This window comes from Mesoplodon bidens, assembly GCF_964165515.1.
Source record: "Mesoplodon bidens genome assembly, chromosome: 19".
Lineage (NCBI taxonomy): Eukaryota > Metazoa > Chordata > Mammalia > Artiodactyla > Ziphiidae > Mesoplodon > Mesoplodon bidens.
This window is the reverse complement of record NC_138179.1, coordinates 44,632,048-44,646,958: the sequence shown is the minus strand read 5'-3', so window position 1 is coordinate 44,646,958 and position 14,911 is coordinate 44,632,048. Positions and strand designations below refer to the sequence as shown.

Here is a 14,911-nt window from a genome sequence, read left to right as displayed (position 1 = left end):
GCGACACTTTTATTCAGAGACGGTGGAGCCGAGGCCCCGAGAGGAGGAATGTGCTCGGCCATGGCTGGTCACCCAGCCCCCTGGGCACAACAGGGACAGATGTGCACAGGGGAGCAGGCGAGGGCATAGCAGGTAAGCCTTGAGGGGACAGTGCCTCTGCAAGGGGCTGTGGGCCTGGGAGGACTTGCTGCCGGGCCATCACACCCTTCTCTCTGCTAGGCAGTGGATGAGAGAGGAGAGTGGAGGGCTGACCTGCTGACCACGAAGCCTGATGGCTGCGGTGGGGTGTCACTTCCCCGACTGCCACAAGCAGAAACGAGGAGGGGTCCACCCTGAATGCGAGCCCCTCTCCCCTGCCTCTTGAAGGGCGCACGGAAGTAGAAGGTGCAGGTTTCCAAGGCCGGTGGAGGTGGGGAGGCTGGGGACGGACACCTGGTCACAAGCCTAAATTTGGTCCCTTTTCGTTGTTTAATTGAAGGACAGCTGGGGCCACCAGAAGCTGGAAGAGGCAGGAGGGGGCCCCCCCAAGAGCCCTGCCCACACCTGGATTCAGACTCTGGCCTCCAGAACTGTGAGAGGCACATTTCTGTTGTTTCAAGCCCTCCAGTTTGTGGCAATTTGTTATGGCCACCCCAGGGCTCACACAACAAGGAAATAAGTTATGCTTCACAGTAGAAAGTACTATCAAAGTGACACTTCTGTGAAATAAAAACAAACCCTAATACAGAACATATTAAGTACAAGTATGCATGTTTTGGTGGTGAGCACACCGAAATCAAAACTGAAATGTAAACTGAACCTTGGAGAAACTGTTCTCAAACTTCGCCATTTTCTTCCATGGCCTCACTACTGGCAAAATCCACCCCAAGTATAAACAAGAAGACCAGATTGTGTCCCAGCTGCTTGTAATTCTCTTTTCAAGCATCTAGATTCAAAATATATTATGTACAATTATGTCTTCTATTGCCCTGTGAAAATTACTGCAATGCAGGATAGTTTCCTAGACAGAGAGCTTACAACTTTGATGAGGAATGATCCAGGCAAATATTGAATCTGGAAAAAATGTCAATTATGAGCTTGGTAATATTTGTTTTGCCAAAGAGATGGAGATGGAGATGCTTCCCTTTGGGGGGGAATTGCGTCATCAAAGTAAATGTGGGGCTTCCCCGGTGGTGCAGTGGTTGGGAGTCCGCCTGCCGATGCAGGGGACACGGGTTCGTGCCCCGGTCCGGGAGGATCCCACATGCCGCGGAGTGGCTGGGCGCGTGAGCCATGGCCACTGAGCTTGCGTGTCCGGAGCCTGTGCTCCGCAGCGGGAGGGGCCACAACAGTGAGAGGCCCGCGTACCGCAAAAAAAGAAAAAAAAAAAGTAAATGTGGATTTGAAAAGCAAGCCTGAAGCTGCATGTATTGGGGAACTGGGGGGAGGGGGCTGAGCTGTCATGGGGGTAGGGGATGCACCCCGACCCGCCAGGAGGGCAAGACCCTATGTTCACTCCCCGCTCCCTACACGCCCTTGGGCCTCGCTTCCCTTGGGGCACCAACCTCCACTGGGTGTGTCATCAATATGGTGACCTAGTGAATGAGGATGACAAAGCCTCAGAACAGGGCAGCTGTTGATATAGATGCTTCTGCCTGGCAGTGGGCAGATGGATCAATGGTAGGTAATGGGAGCCACTTCTCCATACAGGCAGTGGGTGCCCAACATGGTTCCCTACCCTGGCAAGGGTCAGACTGGCCCTGCCACTCCTCACCTTTGACCCTTGATCCCCGACCCTCATTCCTCAACCAGCCTGAACTCGGGGTCAGGGTCTGGCTCCATCTGTTCTGGCTTCAGTGGAATACTTGGGTCTGTGCCCTCCTTCTTCAGACCTCTGGAGTCTCACATACCTTTCTTCTCAAAAAAGGCTGGCTCCTGCCAATCAAGTTTTGGCTTTTAATCCTACCTTCTCTTCCCTGCCTCAGTCTAGAACTCACCTGTGGAATACTGCTTCTTTCACTCTACTTTCTCACGATAACAGTGGGACCAGCCCAGGTACAGAGGCCTCTGAGTCACTGTGGAGAGGAAGACAGAGGCAACAAGGAAGAGTTCCAAAGTCTACCTTGCCCCAACATAGTTGCTGTTGCTCCAGCCTTTACCCCTCCTAGGTGAGGCAGCCCAGAAGTGCTTTCACTGTCGTCAGCCAAAGACCATCAGGAACTCAGTTGACTCACTGCAATGAGGGAGACCTCCTACGGTCAAGAAACGGGGATATTTCTGTAGGAGGGTGTTGGAAAGGACTCAGACTAGCACTTGTGGTAGGAGAGCACTTTGCTGTGTTCGATGCTCTCAGGGGGCAGCAGTGATTCCGGGATCGCTGTCTTAGTAACTCCTATCTAGAAGGTGTGAAGACTGAGCAAGGTTAAATCTGTTGCTGGTAAAAGCAGCAGCCCTCAGGCACCAGCATGTGGTCTGGCCTTTGCTGGCTCGGATGCTGCCCCATTCTGGACTGTGTTCATGCAGGGTCTTGCCTTTATGCTGCCCCTATCAGCCTGAGGGGCCTCGTCCAGGGAGCTTTCATATCCGACCCAGCCCGCTGTGGCCAGGCTGTGTGTGCCAGAATCTCCGGTGCTCTTTCTGTGCCTGATGAGATGACAGGAAGACGGCTGTCTAGCCCAGGAGTGGACTTGGCACTCGGGTCTAGAATATGCCTGTCCGCCGCATTAGAGACTAACTTTCTACTGCTGCTGGAGGACAGTGCCTTGTGCCGTTCAAAGCTGGTCAGCATTGTCTGCTGGTTTCTTGATTCCTTGCCGCAAAATTTTATCATTGCTCTGTGGGCCACTTTAGAAATGGGGGTAATGGATGGTAGCTTTTTGAAGGTTCTCTGATTGTTTTACTAGTGAAACACTGTATCATATGAAACAACCTTACCTCTTGCAGATGAAAGGCGAGACCAGAGGGCTCTCTGGGCGGGGACCCTAGGGCCAGCCGCTCCTGCCTCCATGGCTACTATGTTGGAATAGGACCATGGGCCGGCTCCGCGGTGCTGGGAAGCCCAGAGCCTTACTTGATGATGTGCTGTGTCCCAGGGGCTGTGTGTCCTGGGCGGAGATGGTGGTAGGCAGGGCTCTGTGATCTGGAGGACTCTGTGTGCGGGGGAGCTTGGTGTCTTGGGGAGCTCTGTGTCCCTGAAGACGGTTCTGTGTGTCCTGGGGGGGGGCTCTGTGTCTTGGGGATTCTGTGTCCTGGGGGCAGCTGTGTGTCCGTGGGTAGCTCTGGGTCGTGGGGGGTCTGTGTCCCTGTGGAGGGTCTCTCTCTGAGGAGATGGAGGGTAGGGGGTGGGAGGGTCTATACATTCATATACAGTCGACCCTTGAACAACGCGGGGATTAAGGGCGCCCGCCCTCCACGCAGTCAAAAATCCGCGTGTAATTTATAGTCGGCCCTCCTATCCTTGGTATCTGCAGTTCTGCATCTGTGGATCTAACCAACCAGGGTATTGTAGCCCTGAGGCATTTACTATCGAAAAAAATCCTCGTGTAAGTGGCCCTGAGTTGCTCAAGGGTCACCTGTACTTCCATTTCCTCACTTCCATTCATTTTGCTATTTTCGCGTACATTTTACTAGCATACCTTTAAAAACTCCATAATGCAGTTATTTTTTACTGAGATACTTATCTTTTTATCAACTAAAAATAGAAAAGTCTCTTATGCTTACCTTAATCTACATGATTTCCGGGGGACTCGAGTTACTGTGGGGGGCTGGGTCCTGCGTGCTCCTGAGGGTCACGGGGCAAGGCTGTCACTTTGTTTTCTTTTTTAATTTATTTACTTATTCATTTATTTTTGGCTGCGTTGGGTCCTCGTTGCTGCGCTTGGGCTTTCTCCAGTTGTAGTGAGCAGGGGCTACTCTTCATTGCCGTGCGCAGGCTTTTCATTGCGGTGGCTTCTCTTGTTGCTAAGCACGGACTCTAGGCGCGCGGTCTTCCCTAGTTGTGGCTCACGGGCTCTAGAGCGCAGGCTCAGTAGTTGTGGCACACGGGCTCAGTTGCTCCGCGGCATGTGGGATCTTCCCGGACCAGGGCTGGCACCCGTGTCCCCTGCATTGGCAGGCGGATTCCCAACCACTGCGCCACCAGGGAAGTCCCTGGGCTGTCCCTTTGAATCGCCGCCCCCTGGAGGGCTCGGCGGCACTGGGGGTCTCCTCCCGACTGGGACAGGTAGTTCCCGCCCCCAGATGCGCCCTCCACAGATGCGGCCCCGCCCCTCAGACCATGCCCTGCTCCCAAACCGACCAGACCAGCCCTCTTCGGGCAGGCCCCGCCCCCCATTAGACGTGACGCTCTCGGAGCTACCTCCCCGCCCGGCAGGCCCCGGATGGATGTGCTCGGCGCTCCGCGGCTCCTTGGCTGCGCGCGCAGGCGGTGGGCCTTTCGCTTCCGGCCTCGGCGGCCTCGGAGCTGGCCAGAGGGATCCCGGCGGCCTGCCTCCCCGAGCGGCATGCGGCGCTGAGGCGCGGTGGACCCCGCTGCGCCATGAACCTCCTGCCCTGCAACCCGCACGGCAACGGGCTGCTCTACGCCGGCTTCAACCAGGACCACGGTGAGGGAAACCCGTCGACTGTCCCGGCCCTCCCGACGCCGCTGCCCCTTCGAGTGGGGTCCCGCCCTCGGCCCTCGGCGCCCTGCGGCAGCGTCCGTACGGCGTCCAGGCCGCTCGTCCCCTCCTCCCCCGGCGCCTGTTCCCCTCCCCCCGGCGTTCCCTCTCCTTCCCTCGGCGTCCCTCCCCTCCCCCCCGGCCGCCCCACTTCCCAGCCGCTCGCCCACCGCCCCGACGCCCACCCCCACCCCGGTCGGATGGTGACGGGATTTTCCGGACGGCGTCGGTTCTTTCCTGTCGCTTTAGGGTCCCCAGCGGCCGGGACGGGGTCGCGCTGAGGTGAGGACGGCCCCCCAGGCTCAGGACCTCGTCCGCGAAGGTCCTCGTCTTTTCTGTTGATTTTCGTAGAAAAAAAATCGCCGGACTCACTTTCTTCTTTTGTTGGGTGGAAACCGGACCGTCCAGCACGGCTTTGGGGAAATGGCATTTTTCGCGTTTCCGAGTCCGGCGGGCTGCGGGGCTGCGTCCCACTCTCACCCGGGGAGGGGGACCCGCGTCGGTTCCGAGTGTTCGTTTTGGAAGCCGGCTTGAAGAGAATCCAGAAGCAGGAACTGCAGGACCCGTGTCTGTGGAGCTTGTTTGGTGTAGAGTTAAATAGGCCGGGCGGAGGTGGCCCCGCTGTGCCAGTGCGTGGGCGCTTGGGTTTGTGGGGTTATGGCTCCAAGGTCCTGAGTGTGGGGCCCTGGGAGGGTTAAGTGTGTCTGGGAACTGAGGCGAAGCAGGGGTTTTCCTTCGGGAAGGAGCCCCTGAGGGCAGGAAGTGTTCTTGGAGGGGTGGAGGTGGACGTGGGGAAGAACGTGGGATGGGGACTGCTGGGCTGGGGACCGCAGGTGGTGTGGCCCCACGTTGGGGTGCCCTTTTAGGGCCACATGTTGGGCATCCAGCAGTATGTGGCAGAACATTTGGGGTTTTGATTTCCACAGGAGGACCAGTAGGTTTTTCAGCAGGTTCTGATAATAATTGAGAACTCTTTAAGGAGTTAACTGTGTTACAACTCCTTAAAAAATGTGTTTTCAATGGAAAGAGGTGACTGGCTGATAGTAGGGGAGGGGAGAGGCAGCCCTGAAAAGCAAACACAGAAGCAAAAAGCTTACTGACTCTGAGGCCCTTTAAATGCAAGATCTTCTATACCTGCCTTAGTGCCAGGTGAGGCATCCTTGTACTAAGTTTCAGTTTAGTAATTGAGGCTCACGATGATGCTGATTATTTTAGAAACCAGTGAAGTTTATCATGTTTTTTTTATAAAGGTTTCACCAAAGATTATTTAGAAAATACAGCACTGGCTTTTAGATGGATATATTTCAGTTGTCTGAAAAATACACTCTCACTTTTGTAAAACCACTTCATTTCATTGTAATAAATTACAAGTAAAGCTTACAGTGTTGCTGGGAAAAAATATACTTTTATACTTAAGCTTCTGCTTACCCTTAGCCTAATTTCCTGTAATGTAAATTTATGCCAGATTGTTGAGTTCATTACATTTTGTTTTTATACTGATTTTTAATTTTTACTCAGCTTTTTTAGCACTCGCATTGCAACTTTAGAAACATTTGCTTATAATTTTAAATTGTTTAAACTTTTGACTTGTCTTCTCCCAAAGATAACTTGCATTACAGTTTTCAAGATTCTGAGGTGTGGATATATACATTTCTATAATCTGGCTGCCGTTTTTCTTTCTCTTCCCGTGGGAAACACAGGGTTTGAGTACACACACCTTCTCTGTAGACTAGCTTGTCCTGCCTTGACCGAGACTGAGGCCACAGGCTGACTTCGCTGGCTCACTCTGCTGTGGTTCTGGAGTGTGGCCGAAGAGCACTTGCATGTGGACTGCACATGGCTCATGCGTAGAAGAATGCCCTTCCGTGATTCTGATGCCCTGTTGCCAGTCGGCTTCCTCCGCACTGTGCTTGGTCACCAGCTGTTGGCTTGAACACTTCTCTGTGGAGAAAAGTTTTGTTAAGATAGCAAGAATGAGAAAATTAATGCCAACTTTTGTATGATAGCCAAGTAAAATCCGTTAATTATTTCCCCTACCCTAAAAATAGCAAGGATAATGCCTAGCCTCCTTAGTGAGTGGTTCCCAGTCTTGTGGTATTTGTAGTACCTTTTCTTCTAGCTTTTAATTGAAGCACACTATTCTTACAGAAAAGTGCACGTATCCTAAGTATTCTGCTTGCTGAATTTTCCAAACTGAAAACACCTTCCACAGCACCCAGGTTAAGAAACCAAACACCTGGCCACCCTGTGCTCCTTCCAGCCACTCCCCCATTCTGACTTCCAATGACATAGATTAGTTTTGCCTATCCGTATTGTATTTTGTTTCTGGCTTTTTTATTCAGTATCATGTTTGTGAGATTTTTTTTTTTCCATACTGTTGAGTATAATTGTAGATCATTCTCATTGGTGCAGTGTTTCTTTGTGTGAATATATCACAGTTCATTTATCCATTGAACCATTCGTAGGTCTTTGGGTAGATTCCCAGTTTGGGGCCATTATGAGCATAATGGTGCTGCTGTGAGCATTCTAATACCTGTCTTTGGGTGAACGTATGTTGTCATTTTTGCAAGGCTTGTATACCTAGGAGTAGAATTGACAGCGGTAGTCGTGCAAACAGTTTTCTGCAGTGGTTGTCCTGGTTTGCCCTCCAACAGCAGTTCTGAGAGTTCCCGTGAGAGTTCTACACACTCCTTACATTTGGTGTATTTTCCATTGTTTTGGCCCTTTTGGTGGATGTTTAGTAGATTTCATTGTGGTATATGTGAGATTATATACATTTCCCTGATTCTGTGTGTTTATTGACCACTGGGATATTCTCTTTTGTGAAATGTCCAAATCTTTTGCTCATTTTTCTGTTGGGTTGTCTGCCTTTTTCTTGTGGATTTGTAGGGATTGTTTGTTTATTTTATACAAGTCTTGTCAGAAAAACATGTGTTCTGGCAAAGACAAATAAGATAGGTGCAGGCTTAAAACTTGTGGAAGGTGTAATAGTTGAGAAGGAAAGGGAAAAGTTTCAACTTCTGTATTATTTTCATATTTTCCAGAAAGCCAAGCTCTGGTTCCCCTGTCCAGATTACATGATTCCAATAACACAAAGAGGGAGTTACGACCCAGAATAAGTTAGAGATAATAAGTAACACTGTACTTTAGAGTGAGTGCCAGGCTCCAGGCCCAGATAAAGTGCCTGAGAGTTGACTGCAGAACAGTCTCCAGCTCCTGAGGAGGCTGTCATGGTCCTTGCAGTTTTATAAGTAACTTGGACAAAAAATAGAAGCATGCTTTCCATGTTGGGGGCAGGGGTGGCTGATAGGATACAATAATGTCTTCCCAACGCTGGGACGCAGATCAAAACCAGGGGAATAGACCCTGAGCGTGGCTTTCGCATTCAGACCAGTAGTGCGGTCGCAGTGAGGGTCCAGGCTCTGCAGCTTGTCCTGGAAAAAGAAGCGGAGGGTTTGGTGTTTCTCCTTCTGGCCACAAACTTCATATGAGTCGGCATGGTGGTGTTGAAGGAGATCAATGTGGTCTTGGTCACACTTAGGCAAGTGAAATCCAGGTCACAGGATCGTCTTGAAACTTGAGTGCTTCATTCAGTTCATAACAGTGCCTTTAATTGGACCATTAACAATCTGGTGTGTGACTTGGGGATGGTGACCATGGGGTTTAGGGAGTTAGGATTAGTTCCAAATGGGAGTGAGGTCGTGGAGACCTCAGGCTGCCTTCTAGAAGACCATCCACACCAGCCCTAACCCCCCTTCCCCAACTGGACGTGTCCATACATGCTGGGGTTGCCCGCTTTGTGCCTGTCCTCATGGACTTTCTTGTTTGTCATTGCCTCTCTAAGACTTGGTGGCTGATACAGTCCTCGAGAGGTGTGTTGGGAAGGGGGAGGCCAGTGGTGAGCATTAGAGGCGGGAGTTGAGGGAAGTGCGCAGTGGCAGAGTGGCTGGTGCAGTCGTGCTGGAGTTAAGTGAGCCTGGTCCACGGGATGCCAGAAGGGCCCTGAGGGGGGCAGTGGAGTGGCGTGCAAATCTTCTGATAACAGTTCATGAGGAGAGTTGTAGTGACACTTGAAGACCACGTTCGTGTGGTCTGAGCATCCACAAGAGTTCCTGGGAGAGGTCACTGTCTCTGGACCCCTTGCTTGTGCCGGTCCAGGCCTGGGGTCCTCAGCTGAGACCCCAGTGAGGTGATTAATTTGTCTGTCTCACACTTTAGGGTGCTTTGCGTGTGGGATGGAAAATGGATTCCGAGTCTATAACACCGATCCACTAAAGGAAAAAGAGAAACAAGGTAAGAGTAACTGACATTTCTTGGTTTCTGCCCTTTTCCACCCTGTAGAGTCTAGATTTTATCTTGCAGATTAGAGGGGAGCTGGTTTTGAGAAGTGAACAGGGTTCGTGGCCCTGTCAGCCTGGATGCAGCTGTCCTCTTTCTTCCGTTGAGCTTCTATGAGTGCTGGGCTCTGTGGGCCAGGTGCAGTGGTGATTCAGCGGGTGTTGGCAACTCTGGGTACTCTGGTGAATCCAGTACCTGCTAGCCCTGCTGAGAGAACCAGGTGCGGTTGTGCAGGCCACTGCACTCTTCCTGTTGAAGGTGAAGCTGTAGGGAGCTCAAGTGAGGGGTTTAGTTACAGCACGTGGGACTTTGGCTCTTAAAATGACCCACACTTAGGAAATACTATTGTAGCAATATAGTTGCTTCTGTTTACTTATTTCAGTGTCTTAAATTATGTTTTCATGGAATACAAGTTTTCAAAAGCTGGAATTAGGAATTCTGTTGGTAAAATAAAATAATGGTGGTCCTTTTCCCATTTGACAGGAAAAATGTGTAATTTACAGGTAGAATCATCCATTTTCTTCTTCTCCTATGTATTTTTCTTAAGCTTTTAGTGTCTCCTGGTCCTTATCTGCCAGCGGATGAACAAATCTCAGATAAATCGTAAACGATGTGAAACATCCTTTTTCTTCCTGTAGTTGTGGTTTTTATTCAATGTGCAAGTTATATTTTCTGATGCAAGAACTGTTTCTCATCTGTAAGAGGAAGTCACTGCATTCTTAAGCTTCCCTGTCAGCCCCCTTCCATTTTGACAACTGATATCCTACATCAGGGATTTTCAGAATCTTTTTTTTTTGGTGGTGGAACCTCTTTGTCAAGTAAAATCTTCCGTACAACCCTGGTATGTAAAACAGTAAGTGGTGTTTTATATTCAGGAGTTTATTTTGTAAGCTGAAGTCTATAACTTTTATTTATTAGAGAAAGACCATGTAGCTGGTTAGTAAAGGGCTCAGACTCTGGGCCCACACTATTTATTTATTTATTTATTTATTTTTGGCTGCGTTGGGTCTTTGTTGCTGTGCATGGGCTTCCTCTAGTTGCGGCAAGCGGGGACTACTCTTCGTTGTGGTGCGCCGTCTTCTCATTGCAGTGGCTTCTCTTGTTGCGGAGCATGGGCTCTAGGCACGCAGACTTCAGTAGTTGTGGCACGTGGGCTCAGTAGTTGTGGCTCACTGGCTTAGTTGCTCTGCGGCATGTGGGATCTTCCCGGAACAGGGATCGAACCCGTGTCCCCTGCATTGGCAGGCGGATTCGTAACCACTGCACCACCAGGGAAGTCCCTGGGCCCACACTATTTAGATCCTAGTCCTGCTCTGCCCCTTGTCACATTGCTGTGTAACCTTGGGCAAGTTCCTCACCTTCTGTTGGCCTCAGTTTCTTGATGTGTGAAAAATAAAGATGATAAGTGCCTGCCTCCTAAGGTTATTGTAAAGATGGGTGAATTAGGACGCGTGGGACACACAGACGAGTGGCAGTACACACAGAAAGTGCTTTGCAAGCTTGTGCCCTTGTCATTGGTGGCAGCAGGGTTACCCTTAAAGAGTGGGTCTTTGGGATTAATGAGTGTTACAGGCGACAGTGGAAGTCTCCTATCAGTCTTCTATGCTGCTGACTTCTATTTGTTTTGTTTTGGTTAGTAGTGAATTAAGACAACTCTGGTTTTTTTTTAAAATAAATTTATTTATTTTATTTATTTATTTTTGGCTGCGTTGGGTCTTCGTTGCTGCACGCGGGCTTCCTAGTTGTGGCGAGTGGGGGCTACTCTTCATTGCGGTGCACGTGCTTCTCATTGCAGTGGCTTCTCTTGTTGCGGAGCACAGGCTCTAGGCACACGGGCTTCAGTAGTTGTGGCACGTGGGCTCAGTAGTTGTGTCTCGAGGGCTCTAGAGCGCAGGCTCAGTAGTTGCGGCGCACGGGCTTAGTTACTCTGCGGCATGTGGGATCTTCCTGGACCAGGGCCCGAACCCGTGTCCCCTGCATTGGCAGGCGGATTCCCAACCACTGCGCCACCAGGGAAGCCCCGACAACTCTGTTTTATACAGAAAAACAGTTATAACATATTTTGAAACAGCTTAACTTGAACATTTCAGGATATTTTTTACTTAAGTTGACCTACAAACTTCGGAGTTACAGACGTTAGTTTCAAAGTTGAATCGTTAGAGGCATATTAAAAGCTGCTTCCTAATTAGTGCGACGTTTACAGTAAATCTCGGGTTTCCCATCCGGAGCGTCTAAACCTCCTACGTGCCAGGACGGTTTGCTGCTGTCATGTCCCAGTGCCGCGTTCGTTCCCCGTCCCTGCTCAGCTGCACTGTGTCTGGGGCGGGCCGTCCCCGAGCCTAGCGTGTAGTGAAGTTTGAATTTGCGATGAGGCATCCAGCCGGGCTGTGTGGTGCTTACTAAGGATGTGTTTAAGGACTTCTCCTACATGCACTTGCAGGCTAGTCTGCTGCTACATTTCTGGCAGCTAACTCAACAGTAGAAAACAGGCAGAAGACTTGACCCTATTCCTTTTTTATCTTTGAGATTTACTTCCCTAAACGAGAAAGGAAGTGTGCCTGCATTGTAGGGTCATTCCCAGATCTGGGCTCTTGGCCTTGTCTCTGCTGTGACCATGGCTCTGAGTAAGGGGACTGCGCGACTGGCCATGAGCCGAATGCCTCTTGCAGGCACACCCACCATCGGGTGGAGCTGGCAGTGCTGGGATGCCGTCTTGGGCATCCCCAAGACCCCAGTGGAGGCAGCTTTCTCCTCCGAGGTGTTGTAGGTCCTGCGTCCCGTGCACAGAGCAGCATGGCTCAGCTCGGGGGAGGCGTGGGAGCCCGGGGAGCACAGCCCGCGTGGTGTTCTCACAGGGATGCTGTGGGGTCAGAGTGTAGAACTCCGATTCATGTATATCACATACACATCCAAGCATATCCTGGAAGGAAGGTTCAAATCATAATTTGAACAGAGATGTGTCAAGAGTGATGCCTTTGGATAAAATTGTATCTAAGTGGTTATAGAAATAAAAGGAGTACTAAAAAGTCAACTCCACTCTTCATTTAGAAACACAACCCTCCCACATTCCAAAGCTGACTAGAACTTTTGTAGCCTACACTGGATGAACTTGCAAGGTCCTCAGGGCGGGCAGCAGGGTCCAGAGGAGTCCCCTTGTCTTTAGCACCGCCCGCCTTTTCCTCCATGTGACCAGTGCTCACACATGTGACATTGGCAGCCATGTGTGGGGAAGCAGAGGGGACACAGAGGCCTAGAGGGGATGCCGAGTGACAGGTGGAGCAGCAGGTGAGTCTGCTTGTTCCTGAGCCCACTGAGTGCTGCACTGGGGGCTGAGGATGCAGTAATTAATAATATGGGCAGGGTCCTCGGTGAGACTACCCAGTGTCTGGAAATAAGAGGTGACGTGTTTACACACAGTCACTGACATTGCCCAGTTCAGCACCTGCCTGACCTGACAGTCTGTCGGCGCCTTACCCATGGCCCAACATCCTCCAGTTTCAGAGCAGGTCCTGTGGGCTCCACACCCTGCTTGGTCAGCCCAGCACATGGTGGGTGAGGGGACTAGAGAGAAATGGGAAGCATGTGAGACGGAGTGCGGGGGTGGTGGTGGGGTCCAGTCAGTGGTGGGGGTGTGGAGAGGCAGATCATCCCATGGCCTGTTCCTAATCTTGATGGTATAAGTTTAAATTGGTAGAACCTTTTTGGTAGAATAATTTGGCAAACTGTTCATTTTCTATATTTACACACACACACACACACACACTCTGATCCAACAATCATACTTAAAGGATTTTTTTTCTTAAATTTTTATTGGAATATAGTTGATTTATAATGTTGTGTTGTTTCTGCTGTACTCAAAGAGAATCAGTCATATATATGCATGTATCCACTCTTTTTTAGATTCTTTTCCCATATAGGTCATTACAGAGTATTGAGCAGAGCTCCCTGTGTTAGGGAACTCTAGCACAGGCAACAGTAGGTCCTTATTAGTTATCTATTTTTTTATTTTTATTTTTATTTTTTCACACACACACACTGTATTTTATTTTTGCAAGAGATAAACTGACACCAAGCATTGTAAATGGATGACCACAACAAAAGCAACAATGATTGCAATTACCAAACACAAAACACACTCATACCATGTCATAATATTGACATTCAGTCCAGTAATCCTCCACTGTAACAGCTCCTTTACTTTGCAGTGAAAATTGATTTGTATATTTTTTGCCTCTGAGTCCTTGTGGGATTTTTTTTCTTATTCAAACAGAAAATCACAAAAATTATAATCATCCTCATCAGTTCACTCAGTCCAATGTAATTAATTTTTTTTTTCATCTTGATCATTTGTTAGCACTTTTATGAATTCATCAGTTTTCCATTAGAGTTCTGAAATTGCTTATTCATTCAGTTCAGCAGTATAGTCAGTTACCAGAAACCTGTACTTGTCAGAGTCTTTTCCATGAATTCCTTGAAGATGAAACCCTTTTATAGGAACATTTCTGCAAAAGCATCAGAGTACACCCAGAACTGTCTGTAAATGACAAAAGACTTAAAAATGACCACGGTTAAAGATTTGATGAAAGTTCATAATAATGCAATTGACAAGGAAATTTAGTTATTTCTGAGATATACATTTTAAAGTAATAACTAGAATTGTGACTTATAACATTATACCAGAACATATAAGATTTTTAGAAATTTCATGTAATGTCTGAAACATTTATATTAACATATTTCCATACAAATAACCAAAAGAAAGTTTAGTATTAGTTGTTTTTTTGTTGGTTGGTTTATACTGCAGGTTCTTATTAGTCATCAGTTTTATACACGTCAGTGTATACATGTCAGTCCCAATCGCCCAATTCAGCACACCACCGTCCCCACACCCCCGCATCTTTCCCCCTTTGGTGTCCATACGTTTGTTCTCTACATCTGTGTCTCAACTTCTGCCCTGAAAACTGGTTCATCTGTACCATTTTTCTAGGTTCTGCATACATGTGTTAATATACGATATTTGTTTTTTTCTTTCTGACTTACTTCACTCTGTATGACAGTCTCTAGATCCATCCACGTCTCAACAAATGACTCAGTTTCGTTCCTTTTTATGGCTGAGTAATATTCCATTGTATATATGTACCACATCTTCTTTATCCGTTCGTCTGTTGATGGGCTTTTAGGTTGCTTCCATGATCTGGCTATTGTAAATAGTGCTGCATTGAACATTGGGGTGCATGTGTCTTTTTGAATTATGGTTTTCTCTGGGTATATGCCCAGTAGTGGGATTGCTGGACCATATGGTAATTCTATTTTTAGTTTTTTTAAGGAATCTTCATATTGTTCCCCATAGTGGCTGTATCAATTTACATTCCCACCAACAGTGCAAGAGGGTTCCCTTTTCTCCACAACCTCTCCAGCATTTGTTGTTTGTAGATTTTCTGATGATGCCCATTCTAACTGGTGTTAGGTGATACCTCAGTGTTGCTTTGATTTGCATTTCTCTAATAATTAGTGATGTTGAGCAGCTTTTCATGTGCTTCTTGGCCACCTGTATGTCTTCGTTGGAGAAATGTCTATTTAGGTCTTCTGCCCATTTTTGGATTGGGTTGTTTATTTCTTTAGTATTGAGCTGCATGAGCTGTTTATATATTTTGGGGAGTAATCCTTTGTCCATTGATTCATTTGCGAATATTTTCTCCCATTCTGAGGGTTGTCTTTTCGTCTTGTTTATGGTTTCCTTTGCTGTGCAGAAGCTTTTAAGTTTCATTAGGTCCCATTTGTTTATTTTTGTTTTTATTTCCATTTCTCCAGGAGGTGGATCAAAAAAGATCTTGCTGTGATTTATGTCAAAGAGTGTTCTTCCTATGTTTTCTTCTAAGAGTTTTATAGTGTCCGGTCTTACATTTAGGTCTCTAATCCATTTTGAGTTTATTTTT

The 14,911-nt window shown here is 48.4% G+C and overlaps 1 protein-coding gene across 3 annotated transcripts in view; it reads left to right on the top strand.

Moving 5' to 3' along the window:
- The first annotated feature begins 4,413 nt into the window (after positions 1-4,413).
- The window catches only part of WDR45B (WD repeat domain 45B), a 38,490-nt gene continuing 27,992 nt past the window's right edge, over positions 4,414-14,911 (top strand). For all 3 annotated transcript variants that reach the window (XM_081219701.1, XM_081219700.1, XM_081219702.1), the window contains exons 1-2: positions 4,414-4,583; positions 8,856-8,930. In XM_081219701.1, coding sequence (XP_081075827.1) covers positions 4,517-4,583; positions 8,856-8,930 — 142 coding nt within the window. In that variant the 5' untranslated portion in view covers positions 4,414-4,516. The remainder of the gene's footprint in view (positions 4,584-8,855; positions 8,931-14,911) is intronic.